General features: G+C 49.1%; 3 protein-coding genes across 9 annotated transcripts in view; 1 reads left to right on the top strand and 2 right to left on the bottom strand.

Annotated features, from left to right (window-relative positions):
• ZZEF1 (zinc finger ZZ-type and EF-hand domain containing 1) overlaps positions 1 to 7,210 on the bottom strand; it is a 94,936-nt gene extending 87,726 nt beyond the window's left edge. For 2 of the 3 annotated variants that reach the window (XM_010815902.4, XM_005220201.5), the window contains exon 1: positions 6,762 to 7,210. In XM_010815902.4, coding sequence (XP_010814204.2) covers positions 6,762 to 7,115 — 354 coding nt within the window. In that variant the 5' untranslated portion in view covers positions 7,116 to 7,210. The remainder of the gene's footprint in view (positions 1 to 6,761) is intronic. The other variant, NM_001206129.3, reaches the window with a different exon arrangement.
• Positions 7,211 to 7,622: 412 nt separating this feature from the next.
• On the top strand, positions 7,623 to 14,123 carry CYB5D2 (cytochrome b5 domain containing 2). Of its 4 annotated transcripts, XM_005220261.5 has the most exons (5): positions 7,623 to 7,670; positions 10,111 to 10,225; positions 11,332 to 11,472; positions 12,524 to 12,710; positions 13,213 to 14,123. In XM_005220261.5, exons 2-5 carry the CDS (start codon positions 10,141 to 10,143, stop codon positions 13,424 to 13,426), a joined length of 627 nt encoding a protein of 208 aa, XP_005220318.1. In that variant the 5' UTR covers positions 7,623 to 7,670; positions 10,111 to 10,140; the 3' UTR covers positions 13,427 to 14,123. The 4 variants fall into 4 exon arrangements, with proteins under 4 accessions (XP_005220318.1, XP_002695803.1, XP_005220319.1 ...); XM_002695757.7 differs by lacking the exon at positions 10,111 to 10,225 and having other exon boundaries at positions 7,623 to 7,934; XM_005220262.5 differs by lacking the exon at positions 10,111 to 10,225.
• A 4,199-nt stretch (positions 14,124 to 18,322) lies between these two features.
• Positions 18,323 to 23,021, bottom strand: part of ANKFY1 (ankyrin repeat and FYVE domain containing 1) — a 69,457-nt gene continuing 64,758 nt past the window's right edge. For both annotated transcript variants that reach the window (XM_024980714.2, XM_024980715.2), the window contains one exon: positions 18,323 to 22,532. In XM_024980714.2, the coding sequence (XP_024836482.1) occupies positions 22,400 to 22,532 (133 nt within the window). In that variant the 3' untranslated portion in view covers positions 18,323 to 22,399. The remainder of the gene's footprint in view (positions 22,533 to 23,021) is intronic.

The raw sequence follows: 23,021 nt of genomic DNA on the forward strand, positions 1-23,021 counted from the left end.
ATATGGACTGGGTGTTAATGACACAGATGTTAACAGGACAGTGAAGACCACTAAGACCACTAAAAAACAAGTTACAGAAGAGTATCAGAAAATGACCTCATGTTAGTTTAAACAAAAAGCAAATATGCACTTTCCACATTGGTACCAAACATACATAGATTTATCAGCAGAGAGTCCCTTGGACTGCAAGGAGATCAAACCAGTCAATCCTAAAGGAAATCAACTCTGAATATTCGCTGGAAGGACTGATACTGAAGCTGCAGCTCCAATACTTTGGCCACCTGATGCGAAGAGCCGACTTATTGGAAAAGACTTTGATGCTGGGAAAGATTGAAGGCAAAAGGAGAAGCTGATAACAGAGGATGAGATTGTCAGACAGCATTACCGATTCAATGGACATGAATTTGAGCAAACTCTGGCAGATGGTGAAGGACAGGGGAGCCTGGTACGCTGCAGTCCATGGAGTTGCAAAGAATCAGATACAACTGAGCAAGTGAACAACAATAATAATCTGAAAGAGTACATATCAAGATACTAATAGTGGTAACATGCCAATCTACATAAGTCGCTTTTATAGTGACAAAAGGGAAATTATAAACATTAAAACATTTGAAGCACACCCTAATATGAAGAGTAGAGCCAATGGGTGTGGAGGAAGGTAGAGCAGAAGCACAGCCTCTGTCTGCCCTGAGGCCCCAGGACGTGAATGCACAGCACCAATAACAGCTACATCGCAGCTCCTTCACACTGTAGCACAGTAAGGAAACAGAAATACTGTATGATTCAAAGTCTGAGGGGATTAGCACAACGGTAACCCATTCAATGTGGAATGACAGATGGTTTGGGAAGCTCTGAATTAGTATTTGAGCACTCACTAAATTTTAAGCAGTGCACAAACCATTTATTCCACGTAACAGCAAGATTACTATTAGCCTCATTTTAAAGTTGTACATTTTACAGAGAGGTCAGAAAACTTGCCCAAAGTCACACAGCTAGTATTTGACTCCAAGGCTCCAGAGCTCGTGTTCTTCGCCACAACTCCAGTCTCCTTCCTTTGACCAGATAACCCCTGGGGTTCCTTGCTGTCCGAGACCAAGTGCTCAAAATCTCCCTCTTATCCATCCCTTTCCTCCAGCTTCTAACCCTTGCTCTCGGCACCTTGAGCACAGGCTTACTCAACATCAGCCTTAAAGCTGAGACTCACCCTAAATCGCAGGCAGCGCTCAAGCCCTACTCCCACCAGAACTTCTGCACTTCAGGTGCCACCTGCATCTCAAGTGCTGTCTGTTCCCAACTTCCCACACAACTCTTGCCGTTTAGGGTTGGTAAAAATTCTATATGAGCAAGGCTGTATGAATAAGCAACATTTTTCTATTTTTAACAGACTCTGTTGATCCGTCAATAGTTAATGGATATGATCAAAAGAATTTTCAAACAAACGAAAAATAAAGACAGTTTGGGTGAGGAAAAAAAAAAAAAAAAAACAATCAGAACAGTGCTGCTAACAGCTTCACTGAACAAATATGTAATTTCCTAATACTTGGGAAATTGTCCTTAAAAAAAATGCAGAGGTTTTGAAATCTACCCCTTAGCATCTAGTTTGTCTCCCAGGAGCCAATTTACTTAGCACCTACTTAACACCAGCTGACAGGGAGCCACTTATGCCTGACCTGGGCTTGGCTCTGTGCATACTGGGACGTCAGGGTGGAATCCTGGCTCTCCAAAATCCCCACCACATAGAAGACAGATCCACAAACCAGCAGCAGCAATGTGATGGGTGTGATCATTACAACAATAGAAGTAATAGCATAACAAGTACAAGAGCTAATACTAAATTCCACAATCCTAAAGCTGGGACCATGACTTTAACTAGACAGGGAAAGAGAGGTAAGGGATTTTGTCCAAAGTCACATGGTTAGGACTGGTAAATGATGGAGCTTGGATGGGAATTCTGGTACGATGTGGGACCCCACACTGTCAATCACTGTGACCTGAGCTAACAGACACTCTGGAGGCCAGAAGCCCAGGAGTGGTAGAGGCATGTGGGGGAAATGGCCCTCAGAAAAATGGGGAGCCACTCCAGTTCCTAAAGCAAGACAGTACACAACGAAGTAGCAGTCTGGAAATCAGGGAAAAGCAAAACAGAGCAGTGACCTTTCCTCCACAGTTCTCGGGGATCATGAAGCTCTCCACAAGAAGCCAATACCATCATGTCCCTCACAGCAAAGCATACAGAGCCAGAACAACCTCCAATTCCCCCAGGATCGTCCTCTCGGCACTGCCTCACCACTACCAATGGCCAGCGCTCACTGAAGGCTTCCTGTGTGCTGGAGGAGTGCAGGCAGGTGGCGGGCCTCGGAGCCTCATGCAGAGCAAGACCACACAGTGTGCTCCAGTGTCAAAAGACCTGTCCAGAACAGGAAATAAGAGCCTCAAGGGAAGGAGTGAAGATACGATGATACAGAAGCCATGTGAATCACGCCACAGGACAGGCTTGGTCCCGACTGTCCTGACCAGGAGATGGGGCCAAGGAGGGGAATCTTGGAGAACGCACAGAAGAAAGGTCCACACACCAGACGAGGCAAGCGTCCCACGGGGGACAGAAGTAGGAGAGGTCAGACAGGGAGACAGGCCAGCCTGCAGTCTCCACCTCATTCCGAGGAGTATGCACCTGATTCCTTTGGCAGTGAGGAACCCTTACAGGCTCTCAGCTGAGGGTAAGCCCGCTTCGTCTTCATGGTACACACACGCGGCTCTCATACTCTGTCTTGAAAGGGCACAGAATTACATCTGCATGACTCTTTTGCATAGTTCTTGGGCTCAGAGCCATTCTAAGTTAATCAATACTATGACATGATAATGCCAAGATGGTATTTTTCTCCAAATTTCCTCTAAACTCCAGCAGTGACTAAGAATCTTTTTAAGTTTTCACTAAAACTATATTTAACTGCTTCCTCAATGTCAGTAAGTATCTTTTTGGGAATTTTCTGGCAGTCCAGTGAGAATCTGAGCTCTCACTGCCGAGGACCCAGGTTCGATCCCTGGTTGGGGAACTAAAATCCCACAAGCCATATGGTACAGTCAGAAAAAAAGAAAGAAAAGGATTATCTTCCTATTAAAAGGTAATGGATTGAATATAAAATATAAAGCTGGAGAATGAGGACTGTCAAATAGAACACTGGCTCTGAGCAGGGACTGTGCTAAGACAAGAAATAAATGAATAAAAAAAGTCCTTCCTTCAGACTTTACAACTCTACAGACTTCACCAAGTAGGCACCAAAGCTAATATGGCAAATTAATCTAATAAGACCTGTTCATCCTAAATCCCCAACTTCAAGCCATCTGCTATCATCCTGTGCTCAGCACTTTTTTCCTGCTCTAGAGCATATACATGACCTACTGGAAGTATATCATAGTAGGAGCACAATATCTAATCTCTGAGTCAAATAAGAATTTAATGTTAACTCCAATTCCTCTTCTACATAGGAGTCAATTAAATCCTGCTCCTTGTGAGCAAATCAAAGACTCTCTTTCCATGGACTACACCCATCAAGAGAAGAGGTGTGTTGTAACTATAAAATGATAATGTTTCAGACTTTGGTCCCCGGTATAACTTCAAGAATTTCTTTAGGACAACACCTCAAGCAAGCAAGGGATGTGAAGGCAAGACAGCTAGACAGACATGGATGGCAGCAGGAGCCGAAAGAAGCAACACATACAACATGGAGCTTCTCATCATTACACTAGTGAATACTATACCCCGACGAGAACCTGCTCTAAAATTTGGTCACTGCCTGCTTTCTAGCCTTGTTCTCCTTCTGCTGTGATCTAGCCATGTGAGTCAAAGATGGCGAAACTGTAACCCAATATCTGTTCTCCTCTTTCTCAGTAATTTAACTACTGATTTTCAGCTGAATATATGGCCATGGAATAAGGGATTCTTTCCCAACCTCCCTTGCAGCTAAGTGTGGCCATGTGACTGGGTTTGGTCAAAGGTGTTCGTGGCCCTCTCCTTCCCTTTCCAGCTGATTGTGGAAAGCAGCAGCAAAGGAGTCTTGTGGGTCACTAGGTGGAAGGTGACTGTGGAAGATGACAGCACCTGATGGACAGAACCAGTCCCTGGCAACTGCGAAACTTGCATGGATCAATCCTGGACTGCCTACTTGGACTTTTACATTAAAAGCTTCTTTATTGTTTAAAGCACTGATGCACTGGATTTTCTGTCCCTTAAAGCAGTTTGTAGCCCAAAGACATCATACCAGTCTCCCCGATTCTCTATTCTATGGACTTGGGGCTTGTGCACGTGACACCCTCTGTCTGAAACAGGGCTCACACCTTCTGCTCCTGCTTTCAGTCTTCTTTCAGTCTTCAAATCTGAGCTGGAAAGTTACTTTCTCAGGTACATTTTCTCTGACACCCTGCTGCTGCTGCTAAGTCACTTCAGTCGTGTCCAACTCTATGTGACCCCAGAGACGGCAGCCCACCAGGCTCCCCCGTCCCTGGGATTCTCCAGGCAAGAACACTGGAGTGGGTTGCCATTTCCTTCTCCAATGCATGAAAATGAAAGTGAAGTCGCTCAGTCGTGACACCCTGGATGAGGTCAAATACTCCTGCTATTTTTTCATTATGCTTTCCCTTGAATAACTCACCACACCTATAAATTGCTGGGTTAATGTGCATCTCTTTCAGTATTAAATACTCTTTTTTAAATAATGTAGACCATTTTTAAAAGTCTTCATGGAATTTGTTAGAATATTACTTCTATCTTGCATGCCTTCTCAATTACTAAGTCCAGTCTTTCTCTTTGCAACCCCAAGCAAGAATACTGGAGCAGGTGGTCATTCCGTTCTCCAGGAGATATTCCCAACCCAGGGATCCAACCAGAATGTCCTGCATTGGCAGGCAGATTCTCTACCACTGAGCCAGCTTCTGTCTTATGTTTTGGCCTTTTGGCCCCAGGGTCATGTAGGATCTGAGTCCCCTGATCAGGGATTGAACCATACTCCCCTGCACTGGAAGGTGAGGTCTTAGCCACTGGACCACCAGCCAAGTCGTACGCAGTAGATACTCTTTAAGAGTAAGCATCTTGCTTTGTCCCCTGTCATTCAAGTCCTTGGCACTCAGTATATGCTCAACAAGCATTTGCTCAGTGAAAGAATAAAGTCATAGCCCTTGCGTGAATTCTGGACCATACCTCAAGGACTTCTTGGCCTTACATTACAGGACTCTTGAAGCTCTATTCCTATCAGACACTCTCACAATTGTAAACACTTTTCCTCCATTGTCTTTGGATCCTTCAAGATATCTGCATAGCTCTTTCTGACTGCTTCACTTTCTCACTATACGTCTAGGACTAGAGTGGAAAGTACTGGGAATTCCCTGGTGGTCCAGTGGTTAGGACTCTGTACTTTCACTGGGAAGGACGCAGGGTCTGATCCCTGGTCAGGGATCTAAGATCCCACAAACAATGCAGCCAAAAAACCAAATTCCTGGAGGTTGAAAAAAAAGGAGACCTTTCACTAAGTAACATGACTGACATTTTCAAAAGCCGGATGCCTTACAGGTATTCTTAAAAGGAAACTATAAGACACACACAAACTACATTGTCTGAACTCTTGACATGTAGAGGAAAACATTTTTAAAATATTTGAAAAGCCTCTGGTTTTAAAGTGTAAACCAGTCTCTAATGGCATTAAAATACCTTCTCTGTTTGTGTACTCATTCTTCACTGACACTGAATATACTACATGGTTTACCCATTTTCACAAATTAAGTACCTTTTTGTTATAACATTGTGGACTTAATGAAAGAGGGCCTTAAGAAGCTTGTAGTGTGACATAAGACAAACAAAAACCAAGAAATGTGAGTGACAGTCTCAGTTTCATTAATGACTCACAGGGTGATGCTGGATCAGTTCCCTTCTTAATTCTAAAATGAAGTGTCTGGTACAGATCAGATCAGATCAGTCGCTCAGTCTGTCCGACTCTTTGCGACCCCATGAATCGCAGCTCGCCAGGCCTCCCTGTCCATAAGATCCCTTGCAAGGAAAATACTTTGTTGCCGTATCAATTTGCTGTTAATCACTTAACAAAGATGATATTGGTGATTATGCCCCAAACTATATAATCACAAGTAGTCACAGGAAACCTGGTTTTTGCCCATTAGTTGTAGGTTCCAGGGAGGTTTAAATGAGACTAAAATATGATCCTTCAAAGATATAAAAACCAATGCAGGTTTTGGAAAAGCTAGTTTCTGCGAGGTGGGAATGGCTTTCAGAATGTGAATTTTTCCAATATATGTTATTCTCCTCCCACATTCGTTAGGACCCCACACTGGACTCAGAAGGTGCCTCTGCAAAAACCCACTGGCCAATAAAACCGAAAGATTGTCATGGCCACTCCCTTGATCCCTGTACTACAATCCCCTTAGGCCATCCTGGAAGGCAGTTGATGCAGCATCAGGCAACAGCACAAAGGTCTGTGCTACAGCAACATGCAAAGACTTATCCAGCACTGATATCCAGAACGGCCCAGCCGAAGCTTTCCACAGCTCTAGTAAAGGTTAGAGAGATCGACAGCTGGCTCCCCGAGTGAACAGACTGGAAGCTCCCACTGTGGGTCCCGGCATACTCAAGCTCCTATTCTCAGAAGCTGCCAACCCTACGGGTTCCTGCCCAGCCTCTCTAAAGCCACTGCCTACCTCTTCATGCCCTTAGTGCCGACCGCCCTGCCCCCGCCCCACAATCGCTAGTCAGTCCTGACCTCCTCGAACCGCTCGCCCGAGAAGCCGGCGCCACGAGCCTCCAGCAGCTCCCCGAACTGCTCCAGGGTGACGGACTCTTCGCCGCGGCCCAGGCGCTCTTCCAGCCAGCGCAAAAGCGCGCCGTGGTGCCTGGACACCAGAGACTCGCAGGGCGGCGTGGGCCGCAGAGCAGCCGCCGCCTCTCGCAGCCGGGCCGGCTCCAGCAGCGCCGCGGCGGGCGGCAGCGCCGGGGCCGCGGGGCCCTGGCCGGGGGTCGTGCCCGAGTCCGCGGCCCAGTCCTGGTGCGGGCCCCAGCCCTCGCCCCCGGCGGCTGCCGCCTCGTCTTCACTGCTGTGACTCGGAGCGTTCCCCATGAGGTCTCCGTCTCGGGCGCCCGGCTCTGCTGCCGCCGCCGCCTCCCCGCCACGACCTGTCAACCTCCGACGGCACCCGGCGGGCGGGGACCGGGAAGGGACGACGACGGCGGCTGCGGCTTCCGGCTTCCTCGCCGACAAGCGAGGACTTCTGTCGTAAAGGCGCCGTTAAGCGGACACCACCAGCTGTCGTAAGACAGCAAGCCGGGGACAGCCTGATTTTCAAGAGGGCGCTGCTGTCATTACGTCTACGTAACCCGCAGCCTCCTTTGCTACCATCTTTGTTGGGGGCGGACAACCTGCAGGCCAGAATATCCTCTCGCCAGTCACTTCCTTAGTATCTCTCAACAGTCGCTAGCTATGCTAGAAAAGTACGAGGAAGGTTGGAGCCAAGGAGTGAACTTTTCGCCAAAGACTTTCCCTTCCAGTGCCCCACTGTCCCCTTAGTGACATGCGGACCCGGGAAAGCGCGCGTCGCGCTGGTGACGTCGCGGCCGGTTCTCCGCCATCTTAGCTGTGGACCGAGAGGTGTCAACTTCGGAGGAGCCAAGAGGGGTACGGCTGCGTAAATGCCGGGGCTCGGCGGGCGTGGGCTCTGGCTGGGCCCGGCCGTGGCCGTGGCGGCGGCGATGGCCGCATGGCTGATGGGCTGGTGGAGTCCCCGCGCCGACTTTCGCCTTTTCATACCCGAGGAGCTGGCCCGCTATCGCGGCCGCCCAGGGGACCCGGGCCTCTATTTGGCCTTGCTCGGCCGCGTCTACGATGTGTCCTCTGGCCGGAGGCACTACGAGCCCGGGGCCCACTATAGCGGCTTCGCAGGTATTAGCAGGGCGGTTCACGCTTTTTCCTGCTACGACGCGGGCGGGTAGCCGCCTGCGCTTCATTCATGCACGTATTCATTTATTCGTGTGTTCATTTCCTCCCCACATTTCGTCAGACCAGCGTGGGGGCCGGGCTCAGCTGCATCATCCATCTGGTGTGTTTTGACTATAGACAACTGTCACGGCCTCTATTCTCCCTGTCTTTCCCCACCGCTCCTCCTGACTAGGTTGGAGAAACACATCACTTGTCTCCTGTCAGTTCCTCTTTACCGGCCTGCAGAAGCTTCCAAGACGTGCTTTGTGGCTCTCAGGGCACAGAGATGAGTCACTGCCCTCAGGGTTCCCCAGCTGATTCCAATCTTTCTTCAGTGTGTCCCAGTAAGAAGTGACTTCCTTTCCCCCATCCCAGGTTTCCCGAAAAATAGTACATTTGGTTTGCTCCTAGTACAAACGCTTTTATCTGTCTTCCTTAAAGAAGTTTATCAGGGGACTTTTGTGGGATCCACGTTGGATCCCTGGTCAGGAAACTGAAAGTTTGAATGCTACCTGCAAGGAAGGTTTACAATCCCACCTGCTGCAAGTAAGATCTGGTGCAGCCAGATAAATAATAAAGTTCATCAGGCTAGAGCACAGGGAAGGAGTCTGGCCATCTTTATAGTCTTTCAGTACTTAGAACAAAGTTGGGCGTATGTCAGGCCACAAAGAACATTTGTCAAATGAGGCTTATTCTAACCCTTTTTTACAGCTGGGGAGGATTGGAGGATGTAATTTGCCTAAAGCCCTCACAACTAAGTCCTGACTAGGACCACCCCTTTTAGAGATGTTGCTTTACCAGCCCAGAGGAATGACCACCTCCCAGATTAAAAGTAAAAGCAAATGAGGAGCAAGCCTAAAGCCACTGACTAAGCTGATATTAAATAAGCATTGTCCATTTGTCATTATATCTGGGGAGTTGGGAAGCTGCCTCTGGCACTTAAATACAAGGCACGTCCCTGTCTCTAGGGAGAACTTGAAAAGTAGAAGCACTGACAGAAGGAATTACGTGCAGTTGATGATGCTGACAGGTCCTCAAACAGTCCAAGAGAGGGAAAGGACTTACCCAGGGCTGCACAGTGAGTGAGAAGCAGAGATGCAACTGAAATCAAGTGTTTTATTCACCTGCCAGTTGAGGACACTTTGGATGCACTCTCCTGCCACTCCCTGATGCAGCTGTCATGGCTGTATGCATGTGTGAGCAAAAGCCTCCCCCTTTCTGGGGTGATCTTTCTTTTGTGGTGTGCTGTCCTGTAGAGTGAGTTCATTTGTGTCCCATGTTACTTACCATCCATTTATTAGCCACCGCCATGTAGCTCGCCTTGTCCCCAGCCCCCTACACACTCGAGTAGGGAAGCAGATACATTCACTTATTCATTCGCTTAGTATTTTTATGAAGATATTCAGATGGTATAAAATCCACCCTTTTAGACAGTAGAATTTAGTGGTTTTTAACATGGGAAGTTGGGCTTTCCTGGTAGCTGAGCTGGTAAAGAATCGACCAGCAATGCAGGAGACCCCAGTTCGAGTCCTGGGTCAGCAAGATCCCTGGAGAAGGGATAGGCTACCAACTCCAGTATTCTTGGGCTTCCCTGGTGGTTCAGACAGTAAAGAATCTGCCTGCAATGTGGGAGACCTGGGTTCGATCCCTTGGTTGGGAAGATTCCCTGGAGGAGGGCATGGCAACCCACTCTAGTATTCTTGCCTGGAGAATCCCATGGACAGAGAAGCCTGGTGGGCTACAGTCCATGGAGTCACAAAGAGTCGGACAGGACTGAGCAACTAAGCACACACAACATGGGGAGCTGGGTAAGTATCACCACTGTCTTAGGCCAGGGCATTTTATCATCTCCCCAAAGAAACCCCATTTTTGTTAGGAGTCATTCTCCATCCCCTCTGACTACCTGGCCCCTGGCAATCAGTATCTACTTGCTGTCGCAAAAGATTTGCCTCTTCTGGCATTTCATGTTCATGAGTCAGACTTGTCACCTTTTGTGTCCGGCTTCATTCACTTGGCATAATGTTTTCAAGGTTCATTCATGATATGTTGGCGAGTATCAGTACTCTATCCCTTTTTATGGCCAAATAATATTCTGTTGCGTAGATTTTGCTGATCTGTTGATTATTTCTTGGATATTTAGGTTCTTTCCACCTTTTGCTTATTATGAATAATGCTGTTACGACCAGTTTTGTTGTGGACGTGTGTTTTCAGTTCTCGTGTGTGTATACCTAGGAGGCGAATTGCTGAGTCATATGGTAATTCATGTTTAACTTAATTTATATTTTTTGGTTGTGCTGGGTCTTCATTGCCGCATGCAGGCTTTCTCTAGTTGTGGCAAGCAGGGACAACCCTTCATGGTGGTGCACGGGCTTCTCATTGAGGGGGCTTCTCATTGAGGAGGCTTCTCGTTGCAGGCCACAGGCTCTAGGGCACATGGGCTTCAGGAGTTGTAGCTCTTGGGCTCTAGAGCTTAGGCTCAGTAGTTGTAGTGCATGGGCTTAGTTGCTGTGTGGCATGTGGCATCTTTCAAGACCAGGGATCAGAGAATGATGATCAATTTGTTTAAAATATCAGTCTAAGTGTTATACAGAAAATAGATTAGTGGAGGACAGAAATAAACACAGGGAGACCTTCTGGGGTTTACTCTAATAGCTTAGATGAGAGATGCCGGCAGCCTGAGCTTGCTTAGTGGTAGATGGAGCCAGGTGGTCTGATACAAGAACTATTTAGGAAGACAATAGGACTTGGGAACTAACTGGATGTGAGGGATGAAGGAGGTGTCAAGGACTGCACTTCTGGATTGAGCAACTAGTTATTAACTGAGATAGAGAGTATTAGATTGGAGGCAGGTTTCCAGGGACTGGGGATGCCATGTGGACATTTTGAACTTGAGATGTCTGCAAGTCCTCTAAGGAATGTTGAGCAGACAACTGGATATACAGGTCTGGCGCTCAAGATACAAATTTGGCACCTTTGGTATCGAGGTGCTACTTGAAACCACAAGAGTGGATGAGATCATCAAGGGGAGGGTGTGGATGGAGCAGAAGAGGTGAACAAGAATCGATCCCCGAGACTGGCAGAAAACGAGCTAGAGGGGTAGGAGGAAAACCAGGAGTGTAGTGTCACGGAAGCCAAGGGACTCCGCCGTGTGAGATGTTGCTGAAAGTCAATGAAAGAATGGGGTACGTGCGAGAATATGTGTCCAGGATCCAGGACCATCTGTCACCAAGGAGGAGGGATTAGCTTTGCTTAGGGCTGGGCAGTGAGGGTTTTCAGGAGATATTTCTCAGAAAATAGGTTCTTGAGTTGGTGTAGTGTTGGTGATTTACAAGCGAATCTACTGGAAACCTCTCTCCCGCAGGCCGAGATGCATCCAGAGCGTTTGTGACCGGGGACTACTCTGAAGCAGGCCTTGTAGATGATGTATCCGACCTGTCATTTTCTGAGATGCTGACACTCCAAAACTGGCTTTCATTCTATGAGAAGAACTACAAATTCATTGGTAGGTATTCTGCAGGTCATTTCCATAGATTTCATTTAGTTGTCTTGAATTTGCCACACTGCATGTGAGATCTTAGTTCCCTGACCAGGGATCATACCCATGCCCCCTGCATTGGGCGCTCAGAGTCTTAGCCACCAGACCACCAGGGAAGTCTCCGGGTAAACCTAGAAGTGCTTTCTGCTGCTTCTCTTGCCATATGACAGGGGCTGCTAGTAAAGGCCACCTGTACTTTAGGACTTGGAGGTAAAAGTCCCTGCACCTAAGAACTGGTACCTTCTTGGCTCTGGCCTCCTGAAGCTGCTCTTGCTGCCATTGCTTAGACCTTACAAATTCTGACAGGATTTTAAACTAAAACCAGTCCATGCAGTGTGTCTACTGAAGGACTGAGCCAGAAAAGAATGATGGACAGGGGAGAGCATGAGCTCGGGGTCAGACCTACTTACTAGCTTGAGAGACTCCCCAGCTACTTCATCTCCCAGTCCGTCTCGCAGGACCATGGGGCACTGATTTCTCTCTCATAGCCGTGTATGAGGATTACAAAACACTGGTAAAGTGCCAGCAAAGCTCCTGATACTGAGTGAATGCTCGATGGATGACTTATTTATGTTACATAAGACAAAATAATTCAATGTGGGGAAGAACTTAGCCACAAAACTGTTACTCAATAAGCAATTCATTCATCAAGCATTTATGGAACACCTGCTCACCTCAAGTACTGTGAAACATTGAAAAACGAGTGACAGGTGGTTCCACTCCCAGGGAACTGATGTCTGGAATGGGGGAAGATTTTATGTTTTCTGTCCTGGAGGTCTCTACACCCAGAACAGGGAGGCTTCTATCCGGAGTGGTGTAAGACACAGAGACGTCAGGGCAGAAGGCGCCACGAGTCCTTCCAGCCAGCTCCTGATACACCAGCAGCCAGCCAGCCACCATAGAGCCCCAGGGGCAGAGCTCTCCTGGGGACTCAAGCTCTCCTGGGGCTTCTGCAGGAGAAGCCTCTGTCCCGCCCCCTCCCACCACTGTGCTGACGTCAGCTTTCCTGCCGCCACAGGAAGGGTGATAGGAAGGTTTTACGGAGAGGATGGGCTCCCCACCCCAGAACTGACCCAGGCAGAAGCCATGATGACCAAAGGCTTGGAAGCAGACAGACAGGAGCTGATAGAGAAGCAGAGGTTCCCACCGTGCAACGCTGAGTGGAGCTTCATCAGGGGTAGCCGGTTCTGGTGTTCCCAACAGAGGTAAATGGGCTTCCCATCTGTTCCTCCCACCTCTCCCCCAGATCCAGCTTCTAGGTCATCTGAGTTGTTCCCTGAGGCCATAAATTGAGAGTAACCCAGGAGAACTTGGTCAAGACCCATGTGCCCTGGGATTCTTAAGCCAGACAGGGCTTCTGAGATGCTCCCAGGCCAGTGAGGGCGGGGGAGCCTTTCACTGGGGTTGTCAACCAAGCAGGAAAGTGGGGCTGCCTCCTGGGAAGGCAGATGGCTGGGGCCAGGGGGAGCGCAGAGAAAGGAGGACGCTGCCCTCGGGAGGGAAGCTGGAGGAAGCCAGGGTGGGGGGGTGGGGAGAGCATGAGAGCTCAGGTGAACACTGCAGACTGTCACCTTGGGAAAACACCAAGATGGGAAGTGGGATGGTGTCCACTTTGCACAAGGCCTGGCTCACTGCCTCCTCCCTCCCCTCTCCAGAGACACTCAGGAGTTAGTGCTTCTAAGAAGCCCTCTTTCCTTCTTTCCTTAGTGGAGGTGTGAGCAGAGACTGGATCGGCGTTCCCAGGAAGCTGTTTAAGCCAGGTGTCAAGCCCCATTGTGTGTGTGTGAGAACAACTGGCCCTCCGAGTGACCAGTCGCCGGAAAACCCTACGCACAGAAATCGTGGGGACCTGGACCACCCCAACTTGGGGGAGTACCCAGGCTGCCCACCCCTCGCCATCACATGCTCTGTCCCCCTCTAAGCTGCACCCTGTGTGTCCGTAACCCCCAGGGAACCCTGCCGAGAGCCCTAACAAGCTGGAGGATGGCACCTACGTGAACAAGAGGGTCTGGAAGGACTGGGCCACACTCTGCAGACGGGACTCATGCCCCTCCCCGCGGGCTCACTGTCTGGTGACTTAGGCCAGCACGTGGCCTGCCTGGTACTGGTCAGTCTGTTGTTGGCACTGTTCCTCGGGTCTCCTCCTCCTCTGGAGTTGGCAGACATTAATGGGCACAAATATGACCAACTCGAAACTCACTGGACCAACACACAAAAGGACTCCGCTCCAACAGCTTCTTTCCCAGGGACTGCTGGGGTGCCGGATCAGCCGCTGGCCTGGCCCTGCTTGTAGTGCCCACCCTGGTCAGGGATCAGGGGCTCTGACACTCCTTCACCATCCAGAAACAAGCAGACACATCCAGAAAGGCCAGATGAATGAACAGTGCTAACACAGCCCTGTTCCTGTTCCCCACGTGCTATTGTGAGCCCTTTTACAACCATTCTTAGATGTAAGACCTGTGCCCAAAGGCAAACTTGCATTGACAACCAAAAGCCACACTGAGTTAATCTGAGCTGGACCCGTATAGAGGTGAACCAGGACAGGCTGATTCTGGAAATGGAAAAGCTTTTGCTTGTGTAGATGCAGCAAATCCAGATCTCTCTGAACAGAGCAACAATTTATGTAGTCCTTTGTGTTAATTTTTTTAGAACATTGGCTGCACTGGGTCTTTGTTGCAGCGTGTGGGCACTCTAGTTGTGGTGCACGGGCTCAGTTCTCCAGGGCATGTGGGATCTTAGTTCTCTGTCCAGGGATCAAATTCGTGTTCCCTGCATTGAAAGGTGGATTCTTAACTGCTGGACCACCAGGGAAGCCGCAAAGCAACTGTCTAAAGCAAGGATATAATTTCTTTCTTGAACACTTCAAATTAGGGACGTACATCTATATGTACATGTGCTCAGTCGTGACTGACTCTCTGAGCCTCATGGCTGTAGCTCATCAAACTCCCTTGTCCATGGGATTTTCCAGGCAAGAATGCTGGAGTGGGTTGCCATTTGGGATGGTGTGCTTTCAAAGGGAGAAGTCTGCATTTTGAGCCAAAGGTGGTTTCACAGCCCTAACAGACAGTGGGAAGCACAGCATCCAAGCCTGGGAAAGGCTGCAAAAGCCAGTACCAACAACCTGGACAGTGGGTGGAGTGTCCAGGGTCATCTGCAATCTCCCACACTGGGCCCAGTTCATGCATTACCTCCTGGATTCAAGTTAAGCAGCTGGGGCAAGGAGTGTTCCTACTTTACAGATAAGGAAACGAACCTGGCATGAATCCAGGTCCACAGTCTCCCCATCTGCACCTTCACCTCAGCACCTCCCAATCCCCTCAGCTGTTGACCTAAACATTCTCTATCCTTCCTTTCTCTGTCTCCTCTCCTTTATCATTCATCTCACTTAATAGCTCTCCAGGTCCCCTGCCAAGAAAACAGGCCACCTCCCCTTAATCAGAATGGCTTGCTGCCCTATGGCCGCAGCTGCTCTTGACCCCTGGGCCCTGCTCTGAGCTCCCTTTGCCCCCAGGATCTTCCTCACCTGCCCTTTGGGGCCTCTCACCTCTTCCTGCCTCCCTCCCTCAAGTCTGCATTCAACAGCGCACTTCCCTCCCCTCACGCCAGATTCCTGCCAGATTTCCTCTCAAATACCTATCTACCTATCTCCTGTCCCAGCAAAGATTTTATATTAATTTTAGGAGTAAAATTGCTTTATGATGTTAGTTTCTGCTGACGACGAAGTGAATCATCCATATGCATACATATATCCCCTTCCTCTCGAGGGCCACCGTTCCCACCGCCCATCCCAACAAAGCTTGAAAACGCTGCACATGCTCACTGTCTCTGCTGCTCAGCCCCCATTTGCTGTGTAACACAGTCGCCTGGCTTCTGCCCTCCTCTGCTCAGCAGCAGGCTCAACTCTGTGCTGGCAAAGCCATTCCACATTCAATGATTACCTACCTGGGCCTGTCACATTTGAGGGCCTTCATGCAAGCGCCCCTTGGCTTTTTCCTCATTTCCCTTATCTCCCTCCAGCATTCCTTCTCAGCCTCCTGTCCTCCACACACCCTTCCCTCCAGCTTCTCTCCTTCAGCTGTCATCTAGTTCAGGCAGCCTTCTGGTTATTTCTGCAGGCACCGCAGACTCCACAGTCCTGGCATCCAATCTTCATCTTCTTCCTCGAGATTCTTCTGATTCCCTTGGCTGGTCCCACCATGGCCATCTTAAAGCAGCCCTGTCACACCAAGGACTCCTCCCAACCAGCCTCCAGGTCCTGGCAGTCCCACCCCCTTACCTGTTCCCAGCACTCCTCTTGCTGAGGCCTTCCTTTCTCACGCGCTGTAACTGGACTCCCTCCAGCTACAACCCCGCAGCCCCCTCCTGCTAAGTCCTCTCCTGCTGATCAGGGCATTATTCTCCAACTAAACCTCTTCCATGGCTCCGGCATCTGTAGAGATGTGCTAACCCTTCAGCAGCACAGGAGGCCCTCCTGTGGTCCGTCTCCTCTCAGCCTCCATTCTCTCTCCCACCACCTCCCTCGTGCTGAGCCCTCCAGCCTTCACCTTGCTGCTTTATGCGTGCAGCGCCTTCACCCAAGCTGTCCCTTCTGCCCGGAATGACACCTCTTGTGCTCAGTTTGTCTAGCTCTTGTTTTGTGGTAACTCAGTCAACTGAGAGGCCTCGCTAACGGTCAACCCAACAGTGGATTTAGATGCGCTTTCCTCTAGGAAAATAATTCTGCGTTCACTTCTAAAGTAACGACTGTCACAGTGCCCTGTAACTATGAACTTCCTGCCAGCCTCTCGCGCTGGACTGCAGACCGTCTTTTGAGATGGGGACTGAACATTACTCGGCTGTGTAGGCCCACGGCTACTGTACCTAGCACACGGGAAGCGTGCTATTCACTCTGGCAGGTGAGGCAAGCACGGCCTGAAGCACTTAATAAAAGCACACAGCAATGAAGCTGAGCCTGGAACTCAAGGTTCTTGTCTTGATTCAGTGCCATGGTCCTGTGTCCACCGTTTGGTGTGTGTCTGCCCTCCTGGAACAGGACAAACAATAGGAGGTGAACTTGAGTGAGGACCTTGTTCCAAGTTCCACACACCCCTTAAGCACAGTGCCTGAGGCATCCTGGTGACTCAGCCCCAGGTTAATGGAGGACTAGTGTCATTGCCACTGCTCTCCTGAGTTATTCAGTATTTACCAAGCACCTGTGTCCCCTGGGGTTCAGGCTGGGAGCTCACAGTGTGGGGGAGTGAAATCCTGGCTAGAGCAGCCAGAGGCCGCTCCTGGGGGAGGAACGTGGGGACAGCCTGGGGGCCAGGTCCAGAGTTGTTTATATCTTTCCAAAAACAAACTGAGAAAAGGAACAAAACGAGAGCCGTCCCAGCCATGTATGGACTAATCTGATTTCCACCCTCAAAAGCACTTCTACTACCTGGGCCCCCCGACTCCTTCAAACAGGCAGCAGACATGACTCCCCCGGCCTGCACCCAGGAGGACCTCGATGTGCACACCACGATTCGTGTACCTGCCCAGGACGGAGGGCGCATCACTCACCGTGCACACCACGATTCGTGTACCTGCCCAGGAGGAAGGGTGCAGCACTCACCGTGCACACCGATTCCTGTACCTGCCCAGCAGGGAGGGCGCAGCACTCACCGTGCACACCATGATCCGTGTACCTGCCCAGGAGGAAGGGCGCAGCACTCATCGTGCACACCATGATCCGTGTACCTGCCCAGGAGGGAGGGCACAGCACTCACCGTGCACACCATGATCCGTGTACCTGCCCAGGAGGGAGGGCGCATCACTCGCCGTGCACACCACGATCCGTGTGCCTGCCCAGGAGGGAGGGCGCAGCACTCGCCGTGCACACCACGATTCGTGTGCCTGCCCAGGAGGGAGGGCGCAGCACTCGCCGTGCACACCACGATTCGTGTGCCTGCCCAGGAGGGAGGGCGCATCACTCACCGTGCACACCACGATTCGTGTGCCTGCCCAGGAGGGAGGGCGCATCACTCACCGTGCACACCGATTTGTGTACCTGCCCAGGAGGGAGGGCGCAGCACTCATCACGGATCACCTTCCCCAGGGCAACCCTGTGAGCCAGGAAGAACCACGGTCACTTCTATTTTACAGACATGAAAATTGAGGGACAGAAACCATGCGACTTGCCTGTTTTGTACTCACTCAGTATTTACTGACATAATATGACCAATTCTCCTCAAGGATGGCTATTAGGATTACTTGGGATTGTTTCACGAAAGCCCCTAACAGTGCCTATTAATTATGAGAAAAGCCACCAGAAAAGATTTATCAGTCACTACATCTGGCCTGAACAAGGGATGAGCAAAATGGAGGACGGGTAAAGGAAAGGAAAACACTAGCTCAAGAAGCGTGAGGGCCACGTGAGCTACTGGATTTGTGCGACTGCATGGTGGGGGCGGGGAATGGATCACTAGACTTTAACTTGCAAACCCCGATTCTTGCCTTAGTTTTCTCTGAAACCCACAGTAACAGTCCTTTCTTCAGACCACAGCCAGCAGAAACCTCACCATGGATCTTCTTGAGTCGCTCCTAAATAATGGAGTCAGGGAATTTCCAGGGTCTGCAGAAGAGCTGCAGTGGGGTCAGGGGGCTGAGCCGGAGCAGCTGTGGTCACGGGTGTCACCGTGAGCTGAAGCTGGGCCAAGAGCACAGTACATCCAGGCAGCTGGTGGTTATGCCCACAACAGCTATTTTTTCACCACTATCAACAATGTGTTTCTGAAAAAAGTGTTGGAAATTCAAACTTTCCTGGAGGGTAGTTGTTAAAGAAATGTATTCACATGTCAGAAGTTTAAAAAAAATTTGTGTATTTGTTTTTAATTCTTATTGGTACTTTTTGCATTAAAAGGAACTACAAATGTTATTAAGGTTTCCACTTTAAATGCACAATTTTACCTCATTTTATTTATAAGGACTTGTTACATAAAATGCAAATATCAATATTTGAAAAATACATTCCATTACACGAACTCCAAAGAAACAATGCTGATAAGTGCCATGGTCCTCCTGATGCCCTCGCCCCACACTGACCACCACCTGGAATGGCTTGGAAGCCAAAGTGACCAACCTAAACATGTGCCTGCGGTTTCTGCCCAGGCCTCCCCCTTGGTAGAGCACACAGGGATGTATGTCGTGGTAACAGCCAACTCCACGCATCTGCCCAAAAAACAATGTTAAGTCATTAAGTTGAGCAGGCTGCCAACTCAAGACTCCCTAGCTACAGAACACCAACACTGTCTGTTTTAAGAAGTTAGTATATTGTTTATGCCACACAAAAAAGTAACTGTATAATGAATGATCTTTCAAAGAAAGTCCTTAAGGCATCTATGATAACTTCTGGAAATTTAGTAAGTGTTTTAGTCAAATAAGTCAGCTCTTCACTGAATTACTTCCACAAAATGAGAACGTGGCTTCCAAACCCCTTTAGGAAATTGTTTGCCCTCGGCTTCTTCCTCTCCCTGGCTGGGCGTGGGGAGCTTTGGTGCTCAGATTCGAAGGGGCTGGGCTTGCCAGTTCCGTGCCCACTTCTCCTGGGGCTGGTCCTGAGGGGAGCAAGCCCAGGTCCCAGAAGCAGGCTTGTCTCACGAGCTCCCTCATAGCTTCAACCTGCGAGCTCCAGGCGGGGCTGTCACGGAAGCATCCCACCTACTTGCTCATGCTGCTGTCACATGCAGAGTGAGTTTGCCTTTCAGATCTAATCATTACATAGCTCAATCGGGTTTTCTCCTCCAGATTAAAAATAAATCAAAACCGAGATGGAGATCAAGGCTCTCCCCTGTCCCAAGGCTTTTCGTCCACTTCCTGCTTATGGATAAGATGAGCACAACCCGTGTAATACGACAGGTGGGAGACATGAACCAGGAGTGGCAGTGAACCCACCAGCACGTTGAGCTCCACGCGAGGAGCCCATTCGGGGGGAGCAGTGAGGATGCTGACAAGGGTGGTCACAAACAACTCAGGGCTCTGAGGTAGAGGGCCAGCGGTCATGTGGACCCCCACTCCTGGAGAGAGAGAGGCAGGTGAACTGGGCAATCTAATCCGGCCTCAACTGAATCGGTAACTGGGGTTGACAACACACTGGCAACAAACTCCAGACAGAACACACATTCTAACATGTCATTCAGTGAGACACCACTAAAAAGAACTGGAAATTAAGAAGTCCTAAACGCAGGCACTTAAGTTTGTGGGAAGTTTCCTGTATTCGAGGATAATAGCAAGTTAGTTTTAGCCACTCTGTTTAAACATAGACACAGTTTGTACCTTCATCTTTAAAAAAAAAATGATGTAAGAATACACTGTCTCTCAGATCTGATGAGCAAGCGGCAGTTAAAAAGCTAACTTAGAGTTAACAATGTTGACTGATGAAGCAAATTATATTTCAATCAAGTTTAGTCTTCCTGCTCTACTCACCCACAACTGGCAACTTTCTGAATGAATAAAACTGAGCTTTAAGCTATGGATTAAATTGTGACAAGAACAGCCAGGCAGTTTGTTCTAGAGTCATGTTCGATGGCTTGGAGAACACAAAGAGGACCAAGAGCATGTTGAGTCCCCCCAGAGCAGCCACCACGCGAGGAACTGAGAGTGTGGCCTTCCCGCCCATCGGGAGAGCCAGGGAGAGCCTAAGACTATGGAAAGGTGCTTCTTCTAGATCTACAAGAATGCACTCTGAACAGAGCTCACAGAACGTTCCCCCCAACCCGTGGAGGCTAAGTACCATCACTGTCCCTAGACTCTGTGAAGGTAAACAAGCTTGACAACTTCAGACATGATTATAAGATTTTTTTTAGAGTGCAGTTAGAGGCAGGATTGTTACTAAGATTGGTATATTACGACAGGGGCAGGACAACCAGCCTCATCCCTCACTGAATTTCCATCCTCCTCTCTCCACCACGGACGGTGAAAGAACAGGATAAAAGTACCGAACACCTCGATTCATAACTGAAGCATAATTGCCTTACTTTCCAGTGACAGAATCAAACCACCCGACTAAGGCCTACTTACTCAGGCCCTGTTCAAGCAACAGAAAATGGAAACTGAACACATGCTCCACATGGTCAGGTGTTTGCCAAGACCAGTTGTTTTTCTAGAAAAATTCAGTATGAAATAGGTCAGAGACTTTGGGGGATAGGGAACTCTTGTAATTAATTTTTTTCTTTGAAACACTGCACAAGCTCATATTAACATAGAAAGCATATATATCTTATAAATCACAGAAATATTAAAAAAAAGTAGCACTCTGGTTTATCAGCTCATTTTACACACATATTTAGGCAACAGGATGTATAAATTCTACAGTGACATGGAGGACATACCCACTATTCAAACAAAAAAAACAGACTGCTGCAAAAAAATATTTAGTCCCTTTTACACATATATGCACACTTCATTAATGCAAAAAAAAAAAAAAAAATGTAGTGGTTACTAAATGTCTGAAAAAAACAGTATATATGATTGAGATTGTTAATCTCTGAGTATAGCTGTACAACACATATTGTTCATCTCAGAGTGTTTTTCTTTTTTTCAAAGCAGTGGTATAAGTTTCTCTCTAAATGTGCATTTTTAAAAAACTGGCCAAACCTTCATAAGAGAAAAGAAGTTTAACACCTCAGGGTTAATATATATGTACTAGCAGCGACTAAGGCCTGACAGGTTCCGGGGGCTTTATCAGCACATGAGCCTTCCAAAACGGGGTCACACGTTTGGCCAGGGCCTTTGGCTGGTGGCTCTCACAGGGCAGATCAAGAACCTACGCAGAGCTGGGACCCAGGCACCCTCTCTGGGGTGCTCACAGAGTAACTGGGAAGGTTTTTAGCAAGAAACACTCATGTCAAGGAGATGGGACCTGCTGGTCTGAGGCTGCAGATTCCCTCTCCTCACTTGGCCCCGTGTGACTCTCTTGCTCCAAAGGACACTCCGAGGGAGTTTTCCGTTTAAGACTTAGTGTGAGCTGAGGTCCAGTCAAAGCTGACTGGTAGAATCACTGATGCACAGATATGTGAGGGTATTTTTGAATATGGATTTTTAGATTGGAATCACCAGTAATGCAGCTATATAAAAAGTGCAGCACAAGAAAAGTGCATTTTCTCTACCACTGCCTAGCGGCAGGTAACTGAGGACTCCACAGACAGGACATGGCAAGAGGAGAGAACAAGACGGCTGCTAGGAGGTGTCAAGCTGCCAGAGTGCAGTTGGACACCCCAGTAGTATGAATACCGGTAAAGCTTTCAGTTGTTAAGGCCACAATTTTTCAGCTCTCATCTTTGAACCCTGTTTAGAAAGATTTCACCTTTTTTAAAGGGGTAGTTCACTAAAAATACAGCTTAGCTTTTCCAAAAAACAAAAAAAAGAGTGAGAGACTTCAGGCCAAGAGGATCCTATTTACCTTTACGGAAACACTGTGCAGAGAAGTCCACAGCCACTCACCCCAAAGGAGAGCCAGCTCTCGCTGGGCAGCCAGACACCGGCTTCCTACGGTCAGGCTCAGACTGGGAAGTCCGCCCAGGCAGGAGACGTCATGAATGCTCTGAGATGGACACTAAGCTACTGGAAGAGAACATGGGTTTCAAGTGTCCTTGTACATTGCTAGCAGAATGGGGTCTAATTCCTATCGTATTTACCACTTAGGCTAAAAGGCCTGGTCCGACTAGTGAGACACCTAGCGACCTCGATCATGGTCTGACACACTGACAATCATACAGCATCATCTGAAATGGGATCTACCCCCCTGGTCCACAACTGTTCCAGTCTCTTGCCGCGGGAAGACGACGGCCAGCTCCTGCTCTGGGTGGGGTCAGGCTGGTGAGCAGAGCAGCTGCTGGGGAGCGACTGAGGATGTGGCCTGGACCTTCCTGGGGGCTCACTAAGAGACTCCCCCCAAAGTCAGGACATCAAAGCAAATGTTGCAAACTCGCACAGGCTTGTTCAGGTCAAACTTTATAATAGGAATCTCCTTGGTCGAGCATTTATGGCAAAGAAGACGTCCGCAGTGACGACTGTGGAGGCAAAGAAAAGAGGTGTGAGGGGTTTCTTGAGAGTAGACTGCGGCTGGGCACGTGAGCACTGTCACAGCAGCCCCTGCAGCAGACACGCGAGCCCGTCCTGGTACTCTGCAGTCAGCTCTGCCCCTTGCCGGCTCACTCACACCGAGGCCTGTATAACTGACAGTCCATGGTAACAAAATTCTGGCCAGTAATTAAGTTAAGTGATCCGGAAAAAGCCTCTTGCTTTAAGGCTCGAGACAGGCTCAGCAAGAGCTAGGGAACTCTCACACTTGGGGAAGATGACGCGAGGCCTGACAGGCTGCCTAGGACACTGGACCCCAGCATTCCACAGGAAAGCCACCCGTCTGAGTGTCTGCTGGCCTCCCTATGTCTCTAGACGTGGGCAGGGTCCCGTGGTCAGGTTTTTCCCAGGAGAGTCCCAGGCCCTGGCAGGTTCATAGTTTCTCGTGGGGAAAGGCAGAAGCAATCCGCAGAAGCCTC

The sequence above is a fragment of the Bos taurus genome, chromosome 19 (assembly GCF_002263795.3).
Source record: "Bos taurus isolate L1 Dominette 01449 registration number 42190680 breed Hereford chromosome 19, ARS-UCD2.0, whole genome shotgun sequence".
Taxonomy (NCBI): domain Eukaryota; kingdom Metazoa; phylum Chordata; class Mammalia; order Artiodactyla; family Bovidae; genus Bos; species Bos taurus.

Excerpts from the sequence above, each read along its gene's own strand:
- CYB5D2 (XM_002695757.7), top strand. The coding sequence starts at position 7,685 with ATGCCGGGGCTCGGCGGGCGTGGGCTCTGGCTGGGCCCGGCCGTGGCC. Across the intron at positions 11,473-12,523 it reads GAAGAACTACAAATTCATTG|GAAGGGTGATAGGAAGGTTT; the intron begins GTAGGTATTCTG and ends CTGCCGCCACAG. Across the intron at positions 12,711-13,212 it reads TTCTGGTGTTCCCAACAGAG|TGGAGGTGTGAGCAGAGACT; the intron begins GTAAATGGGCTT and ends TTCTTTCCTTAG.